The 25,017-nt window shown below is 42.0% G+C and overlaps 1 protein-coding gene and 1 long non-coding RNA gene across 3 annotated transcripts in view; both read left to right on the forward strand.

The window, feature by feature from the left end:
* Positions 1 to 660: 660 nt before the first annotated feature.
* LOC117882028 lies at positions 661 to 6,151 on the forward strand. The gene is made up of 4 exons (XR_004646920.1): positions 661 to 1,196; positions 2,485 to 2,586; positions 4,993 to 5,213; positions 6,058 to 6,151. It is a non-coding gene; the product is annotated as an uncharacterized LOC117882028 (long non-coding RNA).
* A 467-nt stretch (positions 6,152 to 6,618) lies between these two features.
* Positions 6,619 to 25,017, forward strand: part of SERBP1 (SERPINE1 mRNA binding protein 1) — a 28,472-nt gene continuing 10,073 nt past the window's right edge. The window contains exons 1-6 of one of the 2 annotated variants that reach the window (XM_034779524.1): positions 6,619 to 7,139; positions 11,772 to 11,940; positions 12,867 to 13,013; positions 13,129 to 13,224; positions 14,441 to 14,515; positions 24,321 to 24,498. In XM_034779524.1, the coding sequence (XP_034635415.1) occupies positions 6,740 to 7,139; positions 11,772 to 11,940; positions 12,867 to 13,013; positions 13,129 to 13,224; positions 14,441 to 14,515; positions 24,321 to 24,498 (1,065 nt within the window). In that variant the 5' untranslated portion in view covers positions 6,619 to 6,739. The remainder of the gene's footprint in view (positions 7,140 to 11,771; positions 11,941 to 12,866; positions 13,014 to 13,128; positions 13,225 to 14,440; positions 14,516 to 24,320; positions 24,499 to 25,017) is intronic. The other variant, XM_034779525.1, reaches the window with a different exon arrangement.

Raw genomic sequence — 25,017 nt, forward strand, 5'->3', positions numbered from 1 at the left:
CACAAGACCCCTCCACCCAGAACCCACCCCCTCACCCCTGACTGCAGGAGCAATGGACCAGCCGCAGCCTGGAAATCCCCCCACCCCTCCAGCTGCAGGAGCCCCGGGCTGGCCGAAGCCGTGCTGCACCTCCCCTCCTCGGACCCAGCCTGCCCAGGGGAAAAGTGTCTGTTAGAAGATGCTTTTGATATGCCCCATGCAGATTCTGGGGCAGCTGAGGAGGCATATGTGCCTCCTTAGCCACCCTGGAACCTACATGGGACATAATAAAACAAAAACTTCGCTGCCAAACCCCGCAACTGGGGGTCTGGCGGCCACAGCAGGTCCGGTGGCCGTGGCAGCGCTAAGGGAGTCAGAGTCTCCCATGCCTATTATACCTGCCATTCATGTGTCCCTCCATGTAAGTGCGCCATTACAGTGAGGCAGTAAAACCACCTCCCTGAGCAGCGGTGAGCCATGGTCAATGTACTGAGGTCAACACCGCATGAGTGTAGACTCTGCGATACTTATGTCAATCCTAACAGTCCTCTAGCAGCTGTCCGAGAATTCCCAACACTGATCACTCTAGTCACAATTGTGAACTCCACTGCTCAGGGGTCACAGACACCAGACGGCCTCCCATCCCTTTGAATTTTTGAAATGTCTTTTCCTGATTGTCCAGCTTGGTGAGCACACCTTGCAGCTCTTTGTTGTTGTGAGGATCTGACCCTGCCGGCGACACGCTCTGGCTTGGAGTAGACGAGAGATATTGGATCTCTGCAGCCTATGGGCAGAAGAGGCTGAGCAAGCACAGCTACAGACCAGCCATAGAATTGTGGACATCTACCAGCAGATTGCATGGGGGATGCAAAAGGGGTATGACAGGGACCAGCAGAAGTGACGCGTGAGTTGAAGGAATTGCGTCAGGCATATCAGAAGGCCAGAGAGGCCAACACTGCAGTCAATTCAGTGCCGAGCCACAGACCTGAAGCTTTTACAAAAGGCTGCATGCCATGTTTGGTGGAGACCCCACCTCCACCCTGCAGACCACAATGAATACCACAGCCTCCTGGCATGAACCATGAGAAAATGGAGGAAGAGGATGTGTGACATGCAACCAAGGGGTCCAGCTATGCCATTAGCCAGAACCTGTTTGAGACTCTACCACAGTCCAGTCAATCCAAGCAGCAAAGCATGGTTAGCCCAAGGAAGCTCAGGTAAGTGTGTAATTGTGTTTCCCATTGCAATGACGTACTGATGGTGCCCCCAACTTAACAGGATTCAGCTATCGACTTTTCATTAACTTACTCATACTAGAACAGGTAGAAGTACAACAAAGAGAGGAAGAGTTCTCCTTTTCATTCCCCCATAGAGTTGGGCAAGAGGGGTCATTCAGTTTGTTTGGTTATGTACATGGGGATGTCCCTTGAATCCTCCTGAGAGATCTCAATGAAATTTATGTGGAGGTACTCTGCAGTCCTCTCCCGACGGTTTCTAGGGATGGCAGCCTTATTTCTTCCTCTGTGGTAGGATGCTTCCCGACACCAGTCAGCAATCACTTCAGCAGGCACCATTGCAGCACACAGCAGACTAGCAGAATACGGGCTCCAAGAAGCCCACAGCAGCTGTGCTCTCTGTCTTAGTTACCCTCAACTAAAATCACCACTACCTGTGGAAAATGGTGCCAATATTCAGTGCCATTGTCCTATACTCATAGTTTCATATAACCAAGCAATTCCCTTCTCATTTCCAACACGCCTGGCGGGCCATACCCACCATGGCTGATACTGTGAGTGGTGCTATACACAAGCACTCTGATGCAGATGTGTCAATAAGCATGTCTTGGTTAAAACTTTAAAGGGAGCAAGGGAAGGGGGAGTTCAGAATCTTAAGTTTCACTTTCCATTGTGACTATACTGATGATAGTATATCTGTGGGTTTTTATTTGATGCTGCTACTGTTGCAGCCTTGGGGGGTTCCCGCTCCATACAGGAGTGCCAGAAGCTCCCTAGAAATGGGGGGGCTATTGGCACCAGAACTGTGTCCCACCGCCCACTTACTCCTCTCTGCCCTCTTCTCCCACTGCTTGCCCATAAGGCAGGAAAAAAATGCCCTCCCACTTCTATAAGTGATGGGGCCATGGCCTCCCTGTTCAGATGCCCCTTAGCTGAGTTGGTCCAGCATCAGTACGTAGAGCCTCTCACTGGCTGGCCCAGCTGTGGGACTCCTCCTGGTGTGTGTGCTGATCCCAGAACAACTCAGCTAAGCGATGCCTGAATTGGGGGAGGGGGCATAGAAAAGTAGACCTTTCTGTGGCAAGGTGGTCTGGTGCCAAAATAGGGATATTAAAATTGTATATGCCGAGGCCAAAATCAGACCCTTTAGGGACTCCAAGTAATTCAGCCTCTATGGCTATTAATCCTAGGAACTTCTGCCAAGTTTGTAAATTAGGGTACCAGTTGTAATAGGTGCTTTTGTCTGATGATGTGACTATTCATCCACCAGGACCTAGAATGAGATCACCCGAACATTTTATAGAGGACCCAAGCAGGCGATAACTAATGTTGATCATTAAATCAAAGCTGGATTTGACTTGGTGACCTAGAGGTGAGTAATAGCTGTGAAATATGATGGACTAGGTAGTAGCACCATTTTCATCTCAAATTTCTGAGTCTCTGAAGGAGTAGGATTGTACATCTCAAGTATTAAGGTATTCTCCCTGGCTCATAATACAAGAGTAGAAGGACATTTAATTATATGAAAAGGTGGTAAATTCAAAACTAATAAAGGGACTTTTTTCACAGCTGTGGTTTAAGTGTGAAACTTATTGCTTTAGGAAGTCACTGAGACCACAAATTTAACCAGATTCAAAAAGGGATTGTACATTATTTATAGTAACTCTGGGTATTTTTAATAGCCATATAAATCACTATGAAAAAATTGGAAGGGATATTAAACCTCATGCTTCAGGGTTTAAACCAGTCTCTATTGGAGACCCGAATGAGACCTGTGTTAGGGGCAGATCATCCTACATCTTCCTACTGCAAGGTTCTTACACTTTCCTCTGAAGCATCTGGTATTGGCTGCATTCAGAGACAGGATAGTGGACTAGATGGACTTTGGATCTGATCCAGTCTGGTAATTCCAATGTTAATGCATCTTGCACATCCTGGGTACACATTTCTTTAGTGACTTTGCTGGAACATGTTTACCCTTTAATTATGTGGGGGGTGGAGAGGGTGGGGTTTCAAATGTTCACCCAGCATTTAACATGTAGGTGATCTTCATGCCTTATCTGCATTACTCTGAGGACTGTGATTTAACAGTATTCATAATCCGCATGTAAGAATCCTGTTAATCTCCAAATCAAATAGTAGATAACAGTAATTGACATCTTTATGCCGTTCAGTGCATAGCACACTAACATTGTTTCCTCCTGCTTAATATGTGAAAGTCCTGAAAGTGGCTATTAGATGCATCTGAACTCAGAAATAATACAACAGTAGAGGCTATGGGAGGAACAATGACATTTTGCCACATAGTATGCAGCCAGAAGGGGTCCTATGTTTCAAAGGGTTTGTGCTAGGAACTTTAATTGCAACAAAACACCAATTACTGAGTACAGTAATTTCAATATTAAAATTGGAAGTGGGGGAATCTAAACAATGTTTCCCACTGGTCAATAGGGCAATAAAAATAAAAGTAAATTAAGTTATATCCAATTTCATGGATGGATTGACACCTCTATTTTAGATTTTAAAATATCATGTAAAATTATCTGAACATGTAAAAAATATGGTCAGTCACAGTTCTGTGATTCTTGCCTTCACTCTGGATCAGGAACATACTCTTAAAATGTTTTTGTACACAAATAATTATATAAAAGTACCTGAAAATTGTAAATATACAGTGGCCAAATTGAGTAATCCCTTAAACAATCCCTATAAATGGCTTCAGTCTCATTTTAAAAGTAGGATTAAATGTCCTTGGAAGGATACCTGAAGAATATTTTATAAATGGTTCCACACTCACAGTGGAATCCTGAAATGCAATGTTTCTCTACTGACTCCTTATCTGCGGGTATGTACTGGGCCTGTAATGAGATGTTTTGAGTAGGTAGCTGACATGGATTTTTTTTTTTTAAATATCACATTTAGATATGAGTTGAGAGTGCGACAACTACTTGGATTTTGCTTATTGCTTGATATTTATATTCCTGTAGCCCCTGTGATTGCTGAGCCATGTTAATACTAAGTCATTTTTTCTTTGGTTTAAAGTATTTAAGATTCTCAATAGCTTTCAGGCATGCGTGCTTTTATACATTAAAATGTGGTGTAACTTGCAAAGATGTTTTAAAAACTAGGTTTAACTGTAGATTTACCAACCTTGGCAATATTTCTTTAAGGTAATTCCTGTATTCATTAAGTTTTTCCATTTCAACAGTTAAATCTGATACATTTCTGATTATTGCTAGTGTAAGCCACTGGTCAGTAAAAAGAACGAGGAGTATTTGTGGCACCTTAGAGACTAACAAATGTATTTGGGCATAAGCTTTTGTGTGCTAAAGCCCACTTCATCAGATGCATGCAGTGGAAAATACAACACACACCCACCCCTCCCCCCCCCACGAAAAATGAGTGTTGCCATACCAACTCTAACAAGACTAATAAATTAAGGTGGGATATTATCAGCAGGAGAAAAAAACTTTTGTAGTGATAATCAGGATGGCCCATTTCAAACAGTTGACAAGAAGGTGTGAGTAACAGTAGGGGAAAAATAGCATGGGGAAATAGTTTTTACTTTGTGTAATAACCCATCCACTCCTAGTCTTTATTCAAGCCTAATTTAATGGTTTCCAGTTCTGCAGTTTCTCGTTGGAGTCTGTTTTTGAAGATTTTTGTTGCAACTTTTAGGTGTGTAATTGAGTGTCCAGGGAGGTTGAAGTGTTCTCTGACTGGTTTTTGAATATTATAATTCTTGACGTCTGATTTGTCCATTTATTCTTTCGCATAGAGACTGTCTGGTTTGGCCAATGTACATGGCAGAGGGGCATTGCTGGCACTGGTCAGTGTGTGTTATGAGATGCCATCTGTGCGTGTGTGTAACAGAAAATATGTTACAGCCCTCATCTACAGCACCTAGCTCAAGTTGCCAAGACTCCTGCTTTCAGCTCTGGAGATCCCTGGACCAATCTCTAGGTTGGTGAAGATGGCAGCCATCACACAAGCAGTATGGTGGGTAGAGTTAATGACATAGCTCAGATCATATTGTTAATGGTTGTGTTACATATATATCCGCTGTGGAGCCTATTTCAGGCTTAGAGAGAGCCATATGAGCAAACCTCTGTTTGCACAGAGTTTCAGTAGGGGACAGTATGGTGCAGAGTTCATTGTCTAAGTGGAGCCTTAGTTATTAACACCTAAAAAATATTAAAATTGACTTTCATTGTTCACGCTGAGATGGCTGACAAGTTTATTTTTTTAAAGCATAAATATGGTACAAAGTAAAATGGAGAATTAAAAATTGTCAATTTTCAAAAAACAATTAAAAAATCTTGTGGCACCTTAGAGACTAACACAAGTTAGGTGCCACAAGTACTCCTGTTCTTTTTGCGGATACAGACTAACACGGCTGCTACTCTGAAACCTTAAAAAATCTTGTCAGGCTTGAGAGTAAAAAGATCTGAACAGCATAGTTTCACTTAAGTTCATAGCCAATTTATTTCTATTATTGTAAACCATTAAATGTCTGGATTACAAATAGACAAGATGGGTGAGGTAATACTGCAGCCAAAGTTTTGTTTTAAAGTAACTGTTTATACTGGCATTAAAACAAACCTATAAAACACTTCTACCTTTTCTAAAAGCATGATTTTACAAGGCCAAATCTGAGTTGCCCCTTAACTTGTATGGGTTTACAATCAGATTTTCCGGTTTTAAAAAGTCTCTCTTTCACCACAGTTGAGAGAGAAACAAGTGCACGGTGAAACTGACCCCAAGGTGCCCTCACATGCACGTTGTAAAACACAGTACATTTAGAAACCAAAAATCACTTTTGCCTCTCTTTTTTTTTTTTAAGCTGTAGGTGTCCCTGTAGCAGGACCCACTCCAGTGTGGACATGAGTTGGCTGCAACCGAGATCTGTGTGATGAAACATACCAGTGTTCAATCCTATTTATGGTAGTGGGGGGCTGCTCCGTGGCTCTTTCCTGCACAGGCTGTGAACACCCTTTAAAAGTGATGGGGAGCCAACTAGGAATAACGGTGCTGGCTGCAGCAGCAGGGAGGCTGGGCTTGTGCGGGGCCTTGTTTCCCTCGCAGCAGCACCTGGCCGCCCCGCCAGCAGAAGCACAGTGCTAGGCGCTGGGGGAAGGGGAGGCCTGGCCCACGGTGGTTGCTAGGTTGGCCCACGTGGGTGGCCCTGTTGCGGAGCCATTGCAGCCGCGCGGGGCTGGGCCTGCGCTTTAGCTCTGCGTTGGTCTCCTTTCGCCACACACCAGCGCGCGTTCACCCCCCCCCAACGCACGCGGGTCCTGCGCTGCATCCTGGGAATTGTAGTCCCGCCCCTCCAAGCGCGCGAGCTGCCGTCGCGGTCGGCCGCCTCCAGCTCCCGCGATGCTTTGCGCGCGGCAAAGCCCGGCTGTTCCTGGCGCCGGAAGAGAAGCGGGTCTCTTTAGGGCCGGCCATCTTGTGTGGTATCGCGAGCAGGGGGCTGGGGCCTGGGCAGCATCGGAGGAGGATCCCGCCGAGAGGGGCCCATCATGCCCGGACACCTGCAAGAAGGGTTCGGCTGCGTCGTCACCAACCGCTTTGACCAGCTCTTTGACGACGAGTCGGACCCCTTCGAGGTGCTGCGGGCGGCCGAGAGCCGGAGGAAGGAGAGCGGCGGCGGCGGCGGGAGCCAAGGCGGCGGCGGCGGCGGGGCCCGCAGCGGGCAGGTGGCCCAGGCCAACTCCTCTGGCGGGGTCGGCAGCGGGGGCTCGGGCCAGGCCGGGGGAGGCGGCGGCGGCGGCAGCAGCAGCAGCGCGGCCAAGCAGCTGCGCAGGGAGTCCCAGAAAGAGCGCAAGAACCCGCTGCCCCCCTTCGCTGCCTCGCCCGGGGGCGCCGGCGACCGCAGGGAGGAGGGCAGCGGGCAGCCCGCCGCGCCGCTTAGGAAGGAAGGTGAGCGGGGACGACGGGCGGGGAGGCGGCCCATGGGGCCCGCGCCCAAATCCGCCAGGGCGGCGGGAGCGGAGCGGGGGGAGTTTCGGACGCGAGACGTGCGGTAGCTCTCCTTGCCCTGCTGTGGGGAGGGAGGCTGTACCCCCGGTGCAGGGTTCAGAGTCTTTAAGCCCCCTTGGGCCTGCAGATGTGCCGCTAGAAGCGGCGCATCCCCCTCCTGGCCTAGTGAGGGAGAGCTGCCGCCCCAGGGTGACAGCCCGTCACCCCCACACGCGGCCAGCGGGCTGGCAGCACAGGCTGAACATGGGAGTCTCGAAAGCCCCAGGTGGGCCAGCCCCTGCTCGATCCCCACAGACACCACCTGCTCCTGGGGGTGGCGGGGTGGGGTAGTTGCAGGCCGTGGCCGCTGCTTCTCTACCCACGTGGGGGGAAGTGAGGCCTGTCGCACATGCTTGTTGGGAAGGAGGGGGTTGCATCTAAGTGGGGGTGAGGAGCTGGACCGAAGGCGCTCTAACCATGTTAGTTGCTGGGGATGGCTGGAGGAGGCTTGGGGTGACCCAACTATGCAGGGTTAGGAAAGAGGATTGAGTAAGACCTGCTGGTGCTCGTATGTTACCCAGTACTTGTGGCCCCGGAGCATTGCACCGACAGACGTTTGGAGGCTGGATGACCCTGTTGACGATACGGATCTGGGTGGGATGGCAGCCGCGTGTCGGGGAGGCCCGGCACGCTTAAAGTGTTGGGACGGAAAATTATCAGCCGAGTCTGTTTTTCCAGGGGGGGTTGCATCACTTTTCAAAGCACGGGAGCCGCGTGTTAGTGTTAGTGAAGCTGAGCTAATTATACCTGAGCCACGTGCGTTTTCAGTATGTTGTCGATCCCTTTCCCATAACGCAGTAGCCGAAGCTATCTGCCGCCGCCTTCCACTGGCTGGGAAGCTCAAAATGGAGCCGTTTAATTTGTGGTGCAGCTGATGTCTTTATTTTTGTATGTTTGGACACAGTTGTGGTAAAATTTTCATTGTTGAAGTGGGGTACTCACCGAACTGGCAAGAGAGGCATGAGTAAGGAAACATTTGGGAATATGAATTAGAGACTGATTAATAATCGTCTATTAAGCCTAAATTGTATCTCTAAGGACATGTCCCATTTAATAGTAAATTTAACACTCTTCTTCTGGGTTCTTTTCAGTTTTAGTTCATAGCCTTTCAGATTCATTCTGAAATACTGTTTTGTTTTTTTTTAAGAATAATTTGGATTGAGATTAGTAATAAAAGTACATTGTCTTTCAGATGCATTACTATTGAAGTTACATTCATAAATAAATGTATGGTAAACTTTATTACAGTCCATAAAAATGTTTAATATTTCTTATGAACAAGTGAAGGAATACGAAAATATAGTGACAATAAAATTAATGTCTTTGGTTTACTTTTTTATGGGTTGATCCTGCAAATAAATGCTTAATTTTAAGCATGTGTATAGTTCATTGGCAGATAATATGGTACATTTCATCATTAGATCTCAAAGCACTTTAGGAAGGAAATCAGTATCATTATCCCCGTTTTACAGATGTCGAAACTGAGGCATAGGGAGGGAAGATACTTGCCAAAGGTACCCTAGCAGGACAGTGATTGAGGGCTATTTATGTACATAAACTTCAGCACATGCATGATTGAAAGATTGTGGCCTAAATTTGTAATGCTCATCATACAATTTTTAAGTGCATTGAAAGCGCTTGGGTAATATTTGGATAAAGAACTATTTGGCAAACTAATAAGATAATTACGACTTAACCAAAACTAAATGAGCTCTTAAAAATCTTACTCAGAAAAGTAGAAAAATTTCTACCTACAGAAGAGTAGAAATAATTACAGTACTAAAGATTAACACATTGCATTTCTTTTTAAGAAAAAGTATATTGCAATATTGTCTCCGGGTGCTTTTTTTTTGAACTTTTGGTAAGTGCGAGAATAACTTTACCAAAATATGTCACTTTAACCAAGGAAATACTAAGTAATTCTGAGCAGTGGAATAACAGGTTCAGAAAATACCAACTGACAGTTACTAACCTGGTAGCTTTTTTTGAAAGACCAGCTATCATAAATTTGCTCTGTCTTCCCTCATGAAATAGATTTTTAAATGTGGGTAATACTCCTGATTAAAGCTACAGAATAGTAAGATTTTTGACCCATAGGACAACTATCATATTAAAAGGGCCTGACTTAATTTTGTTTCTTCCTGACCAACAGGGGCAAGTCCCATTCACTGGAATAATAAAGGTAGAGGGAGTTTTAAACTTGGCATGTTGTATTAAGGAAAAATTCACTCATGATTGTAAGCATGCCTGATTTTCTATAGAACACAAATGTTTTATTTCACTTTTAATGGTATTCTTAATTTTATGTGCTAGGATAAATTTGTGTATTGGTACATGTGTAAATACAAATGCCAGTCATAAATAGGCATAACATTGTCTAAACTGCCTCTCCAATATATTAGTCTCAAAATATAAGAGCTGAAGAACTGCACCTTCAGGAACTCATAAAAAAGACTGCTAGAAATGAGGATTTTTGTGCTGAAAGCACTTGACTTGGACTTTTGAGATCTAAATTCAATTCCAGGTTCTGCAACATATGTCCTGTACGGCCTGAGACCAGTCACTTAATTTCTCTTTGCCTCACCTGTGCATCTGTAAAATTGGGATAATACTTCCTTTCCTCCAAAGAGTTCTATTAAAGTAAATCTCAGTGAGTTTAACTTCCATCTTTTCACATGGGAAAAAGGATTATTTAGCAAGTGTTTTGGGTCTTGAAAACATGTTTGTAGGGTAAGGAAGTTATTGTTCATTTGTGTGTGTTTGGCTTGGATATCATTACAAATGTGCTAGTTCTTATAGCTCCACCCAAATATAGCATTGCTTTTTCTTCAGGCGGTTGGCTTATTATAGAGATTGAAATTTGGCAGTTTTAAATTTGGGATCAAAGACAACATGGCTTGACTCTTCTGAATAAGAGCCTACAAAACAGTAGGTTCATGGGGAATATGGCTATTGTTTTCATAGCTGAATCATAATTTTTTAATAAGCTTTTTTTTAAACCGTTTCAGTGGTTGTGTTGCTTTTTTCTAATGTTGATATACATTATTTTCCTGCTTGTTTTGATTTTATGTTAAAGCAGCTGATGTTTCATGGAAATGTTTTTTTTTTTTTTTAAACCAGCTTTTGTATATTTTTAGCATTCTGAACTTTGCAATACAAAAGAGATTTGCATAAAAGCAGGGTCGCTTTTTCTTTGAGTTCTTTTGTCCCTTCTGATCATAACTTATGAAGTCATAATGGTCTTTGACATAATATAGTTTTGATTATATCAATTAACTTAGTTCCACATAAGGAGTGAACAGCAGGAGGATATTAATACCAATAAACAAAGGTTCCTTTTTCATGAAAATAACCGTAGTAGTGTAAAATGGGGAAACTAAATATCTAAAATTCTCTAAGTAGAATGTGTTCAGGAGAGAAACATAGAAATCAAGCTGTTTCTGTTGCTTTGAAATGATGTGGCTTGTTATGGAAGATAATGGCAGAGTGGGAAACGAGCTTATAACAAATTTGTTCTGGTGAACTGACTGTTTTCATTCTAAAGAGCAGTAAGTTAACTTTCTCTAAAAGAACAATACCATACAATTGTCCATTTAGAGTCCTCCAGACATCCCACAGTGAAAAACTGGTGTAATGTCCCTTTAAAAGTGACCTGCAAATGGGAGTGGGGAAAGTGAGCTCTTGCAGGGAGAAAATAACTTATGCTGGTGGCACAAAGTGTTCCTAAAGTTTATAATGGTTTGGGTGAATCCTTCGCCGTCACAGAGCCAGAATAGCTGGTTCTACACTATTTGGTAGGCAGAGGGAAAAGTTTATCCATTGTATATCACAGTGGGGTCTCTATGAGTAGGGCGCCTAGGCAGCACAGTAATATAAATAACAAACAATATCTGGGGTAGGAGGATGCTTGGTTAGAGCACAGGGGGCCCTGGCAATCCCCAGCCACTTTACCAGTCCTAGGATGAGTGAGGGTGGAGCAGAAAGGTGATGTAAAGGCACTTTCATCCATCCACACATCAGAGCAGAGCTCTAGTGTGTCTGATGCAGATGCTAACTTTCTTTAATGTGACACATCTGAAGCACAGTTGCCAACTTTCATGTGGTAAATAAGCACTCTGACTTTCACAATAAGCCAAAAATCAAGCTAATCCCATTTCAAAACAAGGCCAAAATGAGCCAATCCCTAAGAACCCCAACACTCTATGTGACTAGATCTCCCCGGCGGCGTGCAGTCTGGGACTGTGGTGGGCCTGCTGTGCACCCCTGACTCTCTTGACAACCCCCCCCACCCCCTTGCCCCTGCTTGCCAGGAGCCAAAAAAAAAAAAAAAAAAAAGCCAGGAGCTGCTACATTGTGGTAGTAAAAGGACAAAACATTACTTGTAAAAGGAAATCCTCCCAAACCCCTAGCCATCAGGAGATTGGAAGTAAAACCTAAATGTCAACACTGTATTGTGTGTTGCTTTTGTGCTGGTAGAGTCACAATTTCTTGGTTGCTCAATAATTTGCTGATGCAGATTGTCTCTTATTTTAGGTATAAGACGAATTGGCAGACGGCCTGATCAGCAGCAGCAGCAGCAGCAGCCGCCTCAGGGTGAAGGCAAGCCTATTGAGAGGAGACAGGAGAGACGACCGCCTCGTGAACGCCGATTCGATAAACCCGCTGAAGAGAAGGGTGAAGGAGGGGAATTTTCTGTGGATAAGTAAGACTTTTTCATCTTGCAAACAATCTTTGTGATGATTTGGGTCAGTACTCTTATTTCCCTCTACTGGTGTACAAAATTAATAAAATCTTTGAGCTGGTTGGATCAGAATATTGGTATCTTAATTTTGTTAACTTCATCAGAAAAGATTTGTAATCGTGCAAAGTAGAATAACGATCTTTATCGTTATTGCATGACTTTGTTTATATACTTGATCCAGATTACGGTGGACCCAAGGTCTAGTCTAAAGACACAGTTGAACTGATTTTAACTAAAGGTGTGGGGTTTTTTTTTTTTTTTGAACTTGTGCAGAACTCTGTCCTGACTGTGTTATAGGTCTAAATCAGTTTAGTTTATGTCGATTTACAGTTATTCAATTTACAGTCAAAAACTAAACCTATAGATCAAGTTTTAAGCCATACAGGGGATTCTGTCAGTTTAATTAGAGGTTTTCAAACTGATTTTAGTTAGACCAATGCAACTTGTGTGTAGACAAGGCCTAAGTTATGTGAATTCCAGAATTGTGTGTTTTAAATGCAGTTCCACCAGGTATTATAATTTTTAAGCAATTGTACCATAATGAAAACATCATTACTTTTTAAAGAAATAAGCTGGGGGAGAATGGCCATTATTAAAGAGAATATGTGGTTCTTGTGATATTTGTTGTATTGCTTGCAAAAATATGGTTGATTACTAGATGAAATAAGGTATGCAGTTGACTTCTAAAGCATTGTTTCAAGATTTTAGAACTCAGGCTGCATTTAAAGTGCTATTTTTTCATATAGTAATTAGATCGTAGTATGCCTAAATGGATGTTTATATTCTACTAACGATATACAGCATAGAGTTTAAAAACAAATATATTGAAAGGCTCTGTGAGCTGTGCTTTACATTTTGGAAATGTAATGGCCTCTGTTCTATGATAGACCCGTTATTGACCGACTTGTGCGTGGTCGTGGTGGTCCAGGCGGAAGAGGTGGACGTGGTGGTCGTGGACGTGGAATGGGCAGAGGAGATGGCTTTGACTCCCGTGGCAAACGTGAATTTGACAGACATAGTGGAAGTGATAGATCGTAAGTCTTAAACTCTTCCTATTGTGTTTTTCATTAGCCTTTAATAGAATACAAATCTTCATTTGCCTTTGAATTTCTGTATCCAGACACTATTATGTTAACTCAGTTTTGTTAGTTCTCTCTCACATTCCCATTTCAGTGGCCTAAAGCATGAGGATAAACGTGGTGGCAGCGGATCACACAACTGGGGAACCGTCAAAGATGAGCTAACGTTAGTAATCTGTAATTTCTTGAAATTTTAAATTAGAAAAATGTAAACAGGTCCCCCAGTTTCCACTATTTATAAAATATAAAAAAAGTATTTGCTTCTCTGGAATTTGTATTTTTTGGTGGGAGTTTTTAAGTCTCCAGTGTTAGTAGAAACAGCATTACTTCGTTTTCTTAAAATCGGTTTTGAAACCTTGTTAACACTTGACAAGCAAAAGGTTACCTAATAACTTGTTATTAACATTTGAGGTTACTTGGACTTTTGACTCTAAGATGTTTTTCTTTTCCACTTTTTGAAAAGCAGTGATTGTCACTTTGTATCATTTTACATCTACACTTTTTCAAGGGCTTCATTGTCTTTCTAGTCCTCACTTTAATGCCTTGGTCAGTTTTACATTTGAGGAAGAGGCAGGGCACTTGAAGTATTGGGGATTGATACTAAGAGCAATACAAGTCTTGGGAAAACTGCCCAGAAAATTGCAGCAATTGGCCTTCTTAAATCTATAAAGAGACTAACGTTTTTCATGAAATAGTGAGAAAAGCTCAACTTCATGACTAAGGCTCTGTGTTTGACATGGATTCCATGACCTCCGTGACTTCTGCAGCGGCTGGTGTGTCTTGCCCCAGGGCTGCCTGGGCAGCTTGGGCAGCCCATGGGCCAGGCGCGCCAGCTGCTGCTGGGGCAGTCTTGGGGGTCCCCCTGTTCCCCAGCAGCAGGAGTTTGGGTGTGTGGGGGTTCCAGGGATGGGGATAGAGGTTGGGGGTTGCTTGCCTTTGGGGGGTGAGGGGGCGCTCCCCGGAAGGGCGACAGCAACTCCTTTCCCTCAGCCCTTGCAGCTTCCATTGGCCACAGTTCCCAGCCACTGGGAGCTGCAGAATCAAGGCTTGAGGTGGAGTGGAGGCAGCAGGTGGAGCTAGAAGCTGGGGTCCCTGCTTCCCAGGAGCAGGGTAGGGGAACCAGCCACCCAGGGCCGCCCTCCCGGATTGCACCTTCCCACCTCTCCCCAATTTTTAGTCAGGGGTATATAGTAAAAGTCATGGACAGGTCACAGGCCGTGAATTTGTTTACTGCCCGTGACCTGTCCATGCCTTACTAAAATACGTGACTAAAACGTAGCCTTACTCATGACTATTAAGTGAGTCTGCGTTAGGGATTCGGTAACATCTTAGTAGTTTTAAACAGTTAGGTGGTGGTTTGAAGAAAAATCTCTTAATTGCAGTGATTTGGATCAGTCAAACGTGACCGAGGAAACACCAGAAGGAGAGGAACACCCACCTGCTGATTCTGAGAATAAGTGAGTACTATCCTTTTTACAACTTTCTTCAATTGCTTCACGTATCATTTAACTATTTTACTTTTTAGTTTCTTGGGTTCTTTGGCCATGGTGCCATTGGCATGAGCTGTTACCCCTGGGACCATTGGTATTTCTTCCACAGATACGTAAATGGTCACAGTACTGTTGAAAGACTGGGGAGAAGAGGGCCATGTTCTAAACTACCTTTATTTCTAGATGTTTACATGTTAATGGTTCGTCAACTACTAGGCCGCCTTCAGATTTATTTTGCTAGTAATCTGTTAAATTATAGTTTTAATATGCTTCCAAAATAAGATCTTCAAATCAAAACAAAAAAACTTGAAAGCTACCCAGCCACATCTGAGCAGAGTAACTACGCAGGAGGAGATAGTTGGTAGGCAGCACTTCTTTTTACTTTTGGGTTTCCAAAATAGTTGTATTGATGATGGCCAAACTTCTGAAAATATTCCATGTCTCCCCAGTTCTGTTGCTGTGTGTATGTGTGATTTGCAGATAACTTGACTACTTTTAATTTAATTTAACTTAACCCTCAAAGAAAGAGGGAACCAGAGAATTGGAAATCAGTGATTTTTAACACCCGTTGGATTGGTTGAACAAAAGCAAGTGGCTATATAGGAAACAAGATAATCAGTAGTGGGACATGGGGTTCATGAAAACGTAATGTGAAACTTTGATAAGATAATAAATGTAGATGAATGAAATGTAGTTTTTCAATTTTGGTATGGCATGTGATACGGTTCCATGTGACCATCTCTTAAGAAATGACAACTGGATTAGAGGGTAACTCGGAGTGTACATTTGTCTAAGAAAATTCTAATAAGGGATGTAGTACCAGTCAGTTTTCTCATTAATGACTTTGGGGATAGTCATTAGAGGAGGGCAAAGTTTTATTATTCAGTGAGGAAATTTAGATAAGAACAGTCAGACCAAAGGTCCATCTAGCCCAGTATCCTGTCTTCCAATAGTGGTCAAAGCCAGGTGCCCCAGAGGGAATGGACAGAACAGGAAATCATCAAGTGTCCTTGTCCGTTCCTAGATTGAGTATTAAAGGCCAAATTTTGCCCCTGTAAGGCTGGGGAAGACTCTGGTACAGCAGAAGTGCAGTTTGCCCCATGTCCCATGCATCTCTGTTGTGGTGAAGATCCCCACCTTCTAGTATGTAGGTGAGCAGAAGTGGGGTCAGTGGATCCACCAGCAGATTTCCCATGCACTAGGGATGGCAGGGAAGTGCTCAGGATGTGGAACATCTTGATTGGTCCTCCAGAGCCTGAGGCGAGTGTATGTGATGCATTTCCAGGGATTTCTGGCTCAGTCTAACCACTTGCTGCATGCTGGTGTTTTGAAATTTGGCCCCTAAAACAACAAAACAGTAACACATAAATCTGCTGTGGAAGGGAGACTTATTCAAGGTTAGAGTAGGGATCCATCCAACAGGGAGGGTTTTTTAGATAACTACATTTTCCACAGTGCTGCAGAATTGAGTATATGATGCACTAGATTCCCACTACCCAAAATGATAAATCAGTTGTTAATATAAAAATGTTCTTTAAAACAGATTATCTCTGAAACACTTGATGTGAAGTTGGGTGGATGAATGAAACTGCATGCTTCTGTTTGTGGCTTTAATAGTAATACCTTTTACATGTTAACATTTTGTTCTTTACCCAAAAGTAGCTCTTGACATCACCCAAAATGCTCAACTAGTAAGTCAGAACACAGTTTTGGAAAAATCAGCGTTGAGAGCAATAGTATGATAAACATATTATCGATAGATTATTTATTTAAAATAATTACATTGACGTAATTGGTGTTTTGGTACTTAGTCCATTACTACTTGTTACAGCTGTTTAAACAGTTTGTCTGGTTCTTGTTGAAAATCATTTTTACAGTGTGTATCACATGGAAGTCTTGCATTTGCCTCCCAGAATTGCATTCAATATATACTTTATAGGAAAAAAATTATGTTAAACTAAAACCACTAATTTCAATAGCTGTAATGCTAAGCATATTTTGCTGGACATGTTAGAAGTTTAGTTTGTCATTATTAAAGCTTGTGTTAAAAATGAAGTGTTTCAAACCAGAACAGACTAATATTACTAATATTAAATATGCTTAACAGTCGATCAAACAATTTTTGCTTCTCCTGGAAGTTACTGGAGTAATATCCTATTCTAGCATGCATCTGAGTAGCATACTAGTGTGAATCTCAGGTGAGCTGCATTTAATGGAAATCAGGTTTCCCCTGCAGCATGGAGTAGCTTAGGTACCTTTGAAGCAGATCTGGAGTATAGAATGCTAAAGTAGGAGAAAGAAGTCTAGTAATTTTAATTTGGTCAAGTTTAGGTAAAAGATGGGTGGGATAGAAAATAAGAAAGTAAGTTTGCAAGCTCACACACTGCTATACATCTTCAAAGAGCAGTACACACATTTATTAGTGTTCCTATTGAACCATGGGGTGGTTTACATAGAATTTCACCCTAAATTTGGAATAGCAATTTGTAATCTGTTTAAATAGCATGTAGACACTTTCCATTAGTAAAATATGCAGAATGCCAACAGAAGGGGCGTCCTTAGCCAAATGGGGACAAATAAGTAGAAGGTAACTTTACTGTCCAATGCCTGAGTTAACTGTGGATGTTAGTTTACATAAGCTTCATGGAAGAGATTGGAAGGGAAATTATCCATTGGGAGGCTGCCCCCACCACCTGAGACAGCATAGAAAGTAGCATGGAAACTGGGAATTATGCAAAGAAGATAAGAGGTGGTTGGTCAAACAAGCTTGAGTGGGAGCATAAGATAACTGGATGAAAATGGATATGATGTGGGTAAGTGGGGACTGATGTTGTGTTCTCATGTAAATAGGGCTTCTGTTTGTACAGAGCTATATATATCTTGGAGTTTACACTGAACTCATTTATTTACGTTCGATTTATTTTAAATGTTTGTTCAGCACTCTGGAAGCATGATCATACACTTCACCATTATTTTCCTTAATGTTCTTTAAACTATCAAATTAAAATTATTTACCCCATTGTTAATGAAATAGGTTTATAGAAAGCTCTCTGAGGTTTTTAAAACTTTAGAATGAGGTATTTGGTAAACTTTTTGTTGGAAATGGAGACCAGGGAGGCAAAACTAAACAAATCCAAACTACTTTGCCGCTAATTTATTATTTTGTTTATTCCTTTGGTTGTAAGTAAAGACCTTTGAATTCAGTTTTCTCCTTCTGATTGATCTCATATTGAAGCCACTATGGCTGTGTGATATTAAGGAATTGATTGCCTCAACTGATTACTTCAGTGTAGCATGAACTAACGGAAGAGGAATATAATTGAATTGAGAAAGTTCTGGCTTGAGCGCTAATAACTTCTAAAGTCCCACTTTAGGCATAAGAACGACCGTACCGGGTCAGACCAAAGGTCCATGTAGCCCAGTTTATTGTCTACCGACAGTGGCCAATGCCAGGTGCCCCAGAGGGAGTGAACCTAACAGGCAATGATCAGGTGATCTCTCTTCTGCCATCCATCTCCATCCTCTGACGAACAGAGGCTAGGGACACCATTCCTTACCCATCCTGGCTAATAGCCGTTAATGGACTTAACCCACCATGAATTTATCCAGTTCTCTTTTAAACGCTGTTATAGTCCTAGCCTTCACAATGTCCTCAGGTAAGGCGTTCCACAAGTTGGCTGTGCGCTGCGTGAAGAAGAACTTCCTTGTATTTGTTTTAAACCTGTTTAATACCAGTAGGCACATCATGACCTACTGGTATTTGTTAGAAAAGGCCAGTGCAGTGACTTACTGTAGCTTTTTGTATTGCTAGAGAATTTTCCGGTGCTGGAGGAAGAGACTAGTCTCTTGTTGTGTATTTTATTTATGACATGCAAAGCTGTCTGATTCAATGGCAGTATGTATTACATCCAAAAAACCTACACTAAAAGAGCATTAAGGTTGCAAAATCAAGCCCTCAAAATTAGAAAATGCCAGAATTAAGGCTGCCTGTGGAACCTTAATTTGATGCTCTTGTTGAGTATGCATTATGAAACAGTCCTTAATTACAAGAGTACACGACCCTTGCTTCATGCACAGGACAGACTGTGCTCTGCGGGATGAATCAGGGGTTTGTAGTTGTCTGTAAGGACCCCTACCTTGTTTGTAGTGGAAGTTGGAAAATGTACAGTGAATGAGGCATGGAATGAGGTAGAGAGAGGATGTGGTTGATACAGTTGAAAACCACCCTGTAAAGATAGGTTCTATCCCTGCCTCTGCCAGAGAGGAATTTTATGATTCTGGGTAAATCGTGTAAACAAAAATTTTCATAGGCAGTCCTAGGTTTCTCATTTTCTGGTTACCCCATGAGACACCCAGGGTCTGAGTTGCAGCAATTGTGAGCACTCACAACTGCAACTGTTGTAAATGGGGGCTCTCCTTTGAATGTATAAAGTGCTATAAAAAAACTAAGTAATATGAAAAAACAGGCCTTAAATGTAAATGAGGTAATACATTAAAATAAAAAATTAAAATTTGATGCCCAAAATTAGTTTACATTTCTGACAAATTTGGCTTTAATCTCTTTCTCAATGGATATAATGCTACCTCACTTCACATGAGTGTTGTGAAGATAAAATTATTCATGTTTGTAAAGCAATATATTATCATAAGCACTATAGAAAGAGCCCAGAAGAAATTAATGATACTGTTTTCAGCACAGGGTTTGGATGAAGATCAAAAAGAAATATTGAATAGCTTCCTTATCAGTGAGTGCTGTTTGTCCTGTGTTGAATGAGGCTGTGTCATATAGGGGAAAATATGTGATCATGTAACACTGCTCTACAGCCAAAATGCTTCTGAAATAAATGTAGTCAAACTTTACTAATTCTGGGTCACTGAGAACAAAAATGATGCTTAGAATTGTTGATTGGCTCTAGTTTTCAAGATATGCTATTGGGTCAGTATATACGACCCTTGACTTGGGAATGGCGGAGGATAAGTGAGTTATAAAGGGAAGGGATCTCAATTTAAACCAGAAATGACTAAAATACATCTTTGACTGGATCTATGAATAAATCTATGACTGGGTTTGGACAGTACTTGCTTTTTAGGCAAAACAATGAATGATGCAATCTGAAGCTGGTATTGCGTCATACATGATATGAATTGCATCATGTTATTCCTAGAAGTCATGGATGATGCAATCCATGGTAAGTGAAGCTTACCTCACTCTGCTGAACAAATTGCCCTATATCAGCTCTAGAAATCATACAGTGTCGTGCTCTCTTATTTGTCAGTGTTTGTTTTTGCAAAGGGACACATTTCTGTTTAGCCAAAGTGAGCAGAGATGCCTCGTACTTTTGTGAACAGTGCAGATAACTTCTGCTATGTTTGTGGTGAAGTGACTTCTGCATCACAAAAGCGCAGTATAACCACTATGGTTAAGAAAGTCTATCACCTTTATTTTGGCTGCAAAATTGGAGATCAGGACAAGAGGTGGGCCCCACACATATGCTGCAACACTTGTGCAACAAATCTTCGCCAGTGGTTGAACAGGAAAAGGAAATCTATGCCTTTTGCAGTGCCAATGATTTGGAGAGAGCCAACAGATCATACCAGCAATTGTTACTTCTGCCTGGTGCCTCCAGTTGGGAAAGGTTTGTCAAAGAAGAAAAAGTGGACTGTGCATTATCCAAACATTCCATCAGCTATACGCCCAGTACCCCACGGAGAAGGACTGCCGGTTCCTGATGCACCAGAATCCTTCTCACTTGAGTCAGACGAGGAAGAGGCTGAAACTTCTGGTCCTGAAACCATCAATGTCACAGGACCCACATTTTCTCCCATCCTCCTCCTCTGAACCACAACCTCATAACACAAGGTGAACTGAATGACCTTGTCAGGGATTTGGAACTACCCAAGAGTAAGGCGGAGCTGTTGGGCTCCAGACTACAGCAGTGGAATCTCCTGGCAGGTGATGTTAGGGTTTCCATGTTCCCTGACCGTCAAAAGGATCTTGTCCCATTCTTCTTCATGGAAGATGATCTTGAAGCCTGCAACAACATCAATGGTGTGATGGCAGCCCTCAACATCGTTCACGATCCAGATGAGTGGAGACTGTTCATTGATTCATCGAAGACAAATCTTAAAGCTGTTTTACTGCATAATGGCAATGTTTTGCCATCAATTCCAGTTGGTCCATATGAAGGAAACCTATGACAACATGAAACAACTTTTGAGGTGCGTAAACTGAGCAACATCAGTGGCAGCTTTGTGGCGATTTGAAGGTTGTTGCTCTCTTGCTTGGTCTGCAGACAGGATACACAAAGTACTGCTGTTTTCTCTGCGAATGGGATAGTCGTGCAAGAGATTCCCACTACATCAAGAAAGATTGGCCACTCCAACAGTCATTGGAGCCTGGGAGGAAAAGTGTTCAGCATCCACCACTTGTTGAATCAAGGAAGATTTTGTTACCACCCTTGCACATCAAGCTGGATCTGATGAAGGACTTGGTCAAGGCCATTGACAAAACACAAGCAGCTTTCACGTACCTCCATGGAAAATTTCCAAGGTTAAGCTAAGATAAAGGAAGGTGTCTTTGTTGGTCCTCAGATTCGTGAACTTCTTCGAGATGGTGCATTTGACCATGCACTGCGTGGCAAGGAAAAGACGGCATGGAAAGCCTTCCAGTTAGTGGCAATAAATTTTCTTGGAAACAACAAGGCAGACAACTACAGGTTGTTGGTGGAAAACCTCCTCAAGGCATACAAAAGCCTTGGTTGCAACATGTCACTAAAAATACATTTTTTGCACTCTCGTCTAGATTTCTTTCCATCGAACTGCGGAGCAGTGAGCGACGAGCATGGCGAGCGATTTCACCAGGACATTGCAACAATGGAGAAACGCTATCAGGGCAAATGGAGCCCATCAATGCTTGCAGACTATTGCTGGACAGTGACAAGAGATGCTCCATTTAATGAATACAAGAGACAAGCCAAGAAGCGCCGAGTAGACACTGAATAGGACTAAACTATGTACAGAATAGCTTTTTGCCTTTTGTTTCATAATAAATTTTATTTATATAACCCTTTTGCTGATTTTTAAAGTGTTACATAAACAGGACAGGTGAAATATTATCTCATAAAGCAACCATAAACACATGAAAAGACCTAGGTTTACAATTTATGATTAAAACTCTACTATCTACACAATATACATAGACCTAAAATGTAAAAACTTAAATATCTTAGAAACAGTAGCCAATCAGTTGTTTTAATGGTCATATTTGAATTCAGCACATCAAAATACATAATAAATAGCACATTTTATCTCTGAAGCAGACGACTTCTCAAAAATTGTAGACCAGTGTAATTAAAGACCGTATCATAATGCATATGCACAAGAAGGGCTAATGCTGTACTTAATTTTGGAATTTCCTAACTTTTGAGTGCTTGACTTTGCGACGTTAATGTTCTTTTAACATGATTTCTGGATGCAGTTTCCTAAGTGTTTTCTTTTTTTAAGTTTAAAACTTGAAAGAAAAAAATCATGTGAAACTATATTGATAATCCTGCCCGTGGGTCATCAGCAGGTTGGGATCTTTAAATTCACAGTAGTCCTCTACTGCTTGAGCTAATAGAGTAACTGTGGTAATGGAAGAAGGTTGTGTACCTACCATTAGCAGGAGATGGGGAGACACTTTGCTAGTGGGTTTCAGAAAGTTCACTCAGGAATAATTAAATCAATTCTAGGTTCTCTAAAGGCACATCTACACTACAAAGTTAAGTCAATCCTACGTTAGGTCGACTTACAGCACCACAGTAATTACTGCAGTTTTTCATGTCCCCGCTGCCGTCCTTCTGTTTGGTGTGTGTGTCCTCATTAGGAGTGCTTGCACTGACTGAAGAGGGGCAGTGTGGAGGGCTGAGAGCCTGGGCTCTCGGCTCGGTGCCAAGCTCCAAGCCGGAAGCGTGGCTGCTACCCAGGTTCTCAACTCCCCATGGAGCTCCCAGTTGGAGGTCAGCTACTGCCAGGGCTCTCAGCTCCCCACTCCCTGTGGCAGACAGTTACAGATGCTGCATCACCCAAACTACATCAACCTAAGCTGTACGCCTCTTGTCAAGGTGGATTTACTAGGTTGGTGTAGCAGGGAAGTTACGGTAGCAGGAGGAATACTGTGGTGTGTACGCTTACATAGTTAAGTTGATGTAAGCATGCTCTAAGAGAGTGTGCTTTAGTGGTTACAGACCCTTTTTCCCTTGCCCACCCCCCGCCCGTCTACCTGCCACTTCTGCTCCTGTCCCCCTTCTCTGCTACTCCTTGTTGCCTCTAGTCATCTTCCCTATGCTTTTTTCCTATCTGCCCAGCATCACTTCCCTCATCATCCTCTTCTGCATTTGAGCTTCTTCCTTTTCCATCCATGCTGCGTGGGCACCAGGAGGGGGTAGTTAGTATTGAGGGTGCAAAGCAGACATTCCTGTTTTTTAGTTCCAGTGCCCCTAGAGGCAGCATGCTTAGTTGCTCTTTGGGGATGGCACATGCAGTCTGATCTCAGGAGTTGTGTCTTTGCTGAACATGTGCAAACTGAGATATTTTTGGAGGCTTATATCTTTCCACATCTGTGCAAATTTTGAGAGATGGCAAAAGGCATCCTGAAACCTGGGTGATCCTCCTTGCCAAATTTCAGATCCTTCCTCCAAAGCATGGAATAGTAGAGCTTCTTAGCAGAGTAGCCGAAAACAATTTTTTTAACATGGCCAAACTTATTTTCCATAACCTTGTTCTTTGAAACAGCTGAACTGTTTCAGCTGAGTACTTAAGTCTGAGTCTTTGTTTAACATTTAAAAAAAATACCTTTCCATTATCACACCAAAAATTAAGGTTACTAAATAACAAGAAACTTTCTCATTTAGTTGATGCTTTTATAGTATTTTACATATGCTTGTGTACACTGTTCTCCCAAGAAGTCCAATGAAATGTAAATAGTGAATGTTAGTGGAATCATTTGTCCTATATAAACATACTAGGTGAAATAGGTACAGCATTGTGGTCTCAGTATGAGTAATTAGAGCACAACCTGTTACTGAACACAGTGACCAAGTATTTGAAAGTTACAAATAGGAGGTTTTTCGGCAGAGATCAGAGACACTTAGTGGGTGAAACTGCAATACTTAGGAATCAGATCTTAAGTTGTTTACCATTATTGTTTCAAGGCAGGTGAGACTAGAACTGTGATCTGGTGGAGGTGTAAACCATTTTGTGCATTTTAAGATTAGAAATTGAATGAAGAAACAAAATTATTAAAATACGTATTTGAAAAATTGCCAAGACTGAGAACAGCATATGATAGTGTCCCTCACTTAATTTGCTTGCCATCCCAGTCTTATTTTCATCATCTGCTAAGGGACATCTGAAAAACTGATTCCATGGCAAAAGGTAAAAATCTCATTTGCTGTGAAAAATAGCATTAATGGGTATAGAAATACATTGGGCCTTACTAACTTGAAACTGTTTACTGTGCTCTACTCCCATTTTGTTCAGGGACTGTTGCTGAGTTTTTATTGGTTGGTTAGGGTGGACATCCCATCTTACTTTTGAAAAGCAACACACCTTTTCTGTAGGGCAGAGTTCTGAAGATTTTCTACTCTGTATCCTAATAACTACTACTAAATCTTTGACACAATGAATTCCCCTATATTCTGATACTGATGCACTGTTTTTGGATTTGCTATGCATAGTTATTTAAAATATTAATAGAAATTAAGTAATCATAATAAAAATGAATTTCATTCAGAGAGAATGAGGTGGAAGAGGTTAAGGAAGAAGGCCCAAAAGAAATGACCCTGGATGAATGGAAAGCTATTCAGAATAAGGATCGTGCAAAAGTTGAATTCAACATCCGTAAACCAAATGAGGGTGCTGATGGGCAATGGAAAAAAGGATTTGTTCTCCATAAGTCAAAGAGTGAGGAGGTAAAGTAAAACTTAATGGTGTTCCAAAGTGCCTAGATCTCATGCTGTTAAAATATATTTACTGTTTGACTTGCAGATTTTATTTCTTGACGTGAAGATTATGGCAATAAAATTGCTGTTTAAAAGCAGGAATAGGGTGCTTTGCTACTAAAATTTTTAAGCAGCATAAATAAAACTGTTTAGTGCAGTCAGTTTCGGCTACTGGGCTGTCTCTTTTTAGCTTAGTGGGTATTATATTTTTATCTACAAAAGTAAAACTCTGGAGAGGTACTGCAGTTTTGATAGGTTCATAAGGAAGTTCTTTTTGAGCATTTAAAATAAAACCTTACCTTATCAACATGTAAGTGCATTTAAACAAATTATAGCTTAAACTTTGAAAGGCATTTGATCAAGTATCTGATAATACATTCAGTAATTTTTTATTGTTACTGTCATGCCCAAAGGTCTCAGTCAGGATATGAGCTCATTCTAGTAGGCCCTGTACAAATGTGTCTGAACATACAGGCCCTGTCTGTAACA

This window comes from Trachemys scripta, chromosome 8 (assembly GCF_013100865.1).
Source record: "Trachemys scripta elegans isolate TJP31775 chromosome 8, CAS_Tse_1.0, whole genome shotgun sequence".
Lineage (NCBI taxonomy): Eukaryota > Metazoa > Chordata > Testudines > Emydidae > Trachemys > Trachemys scripta.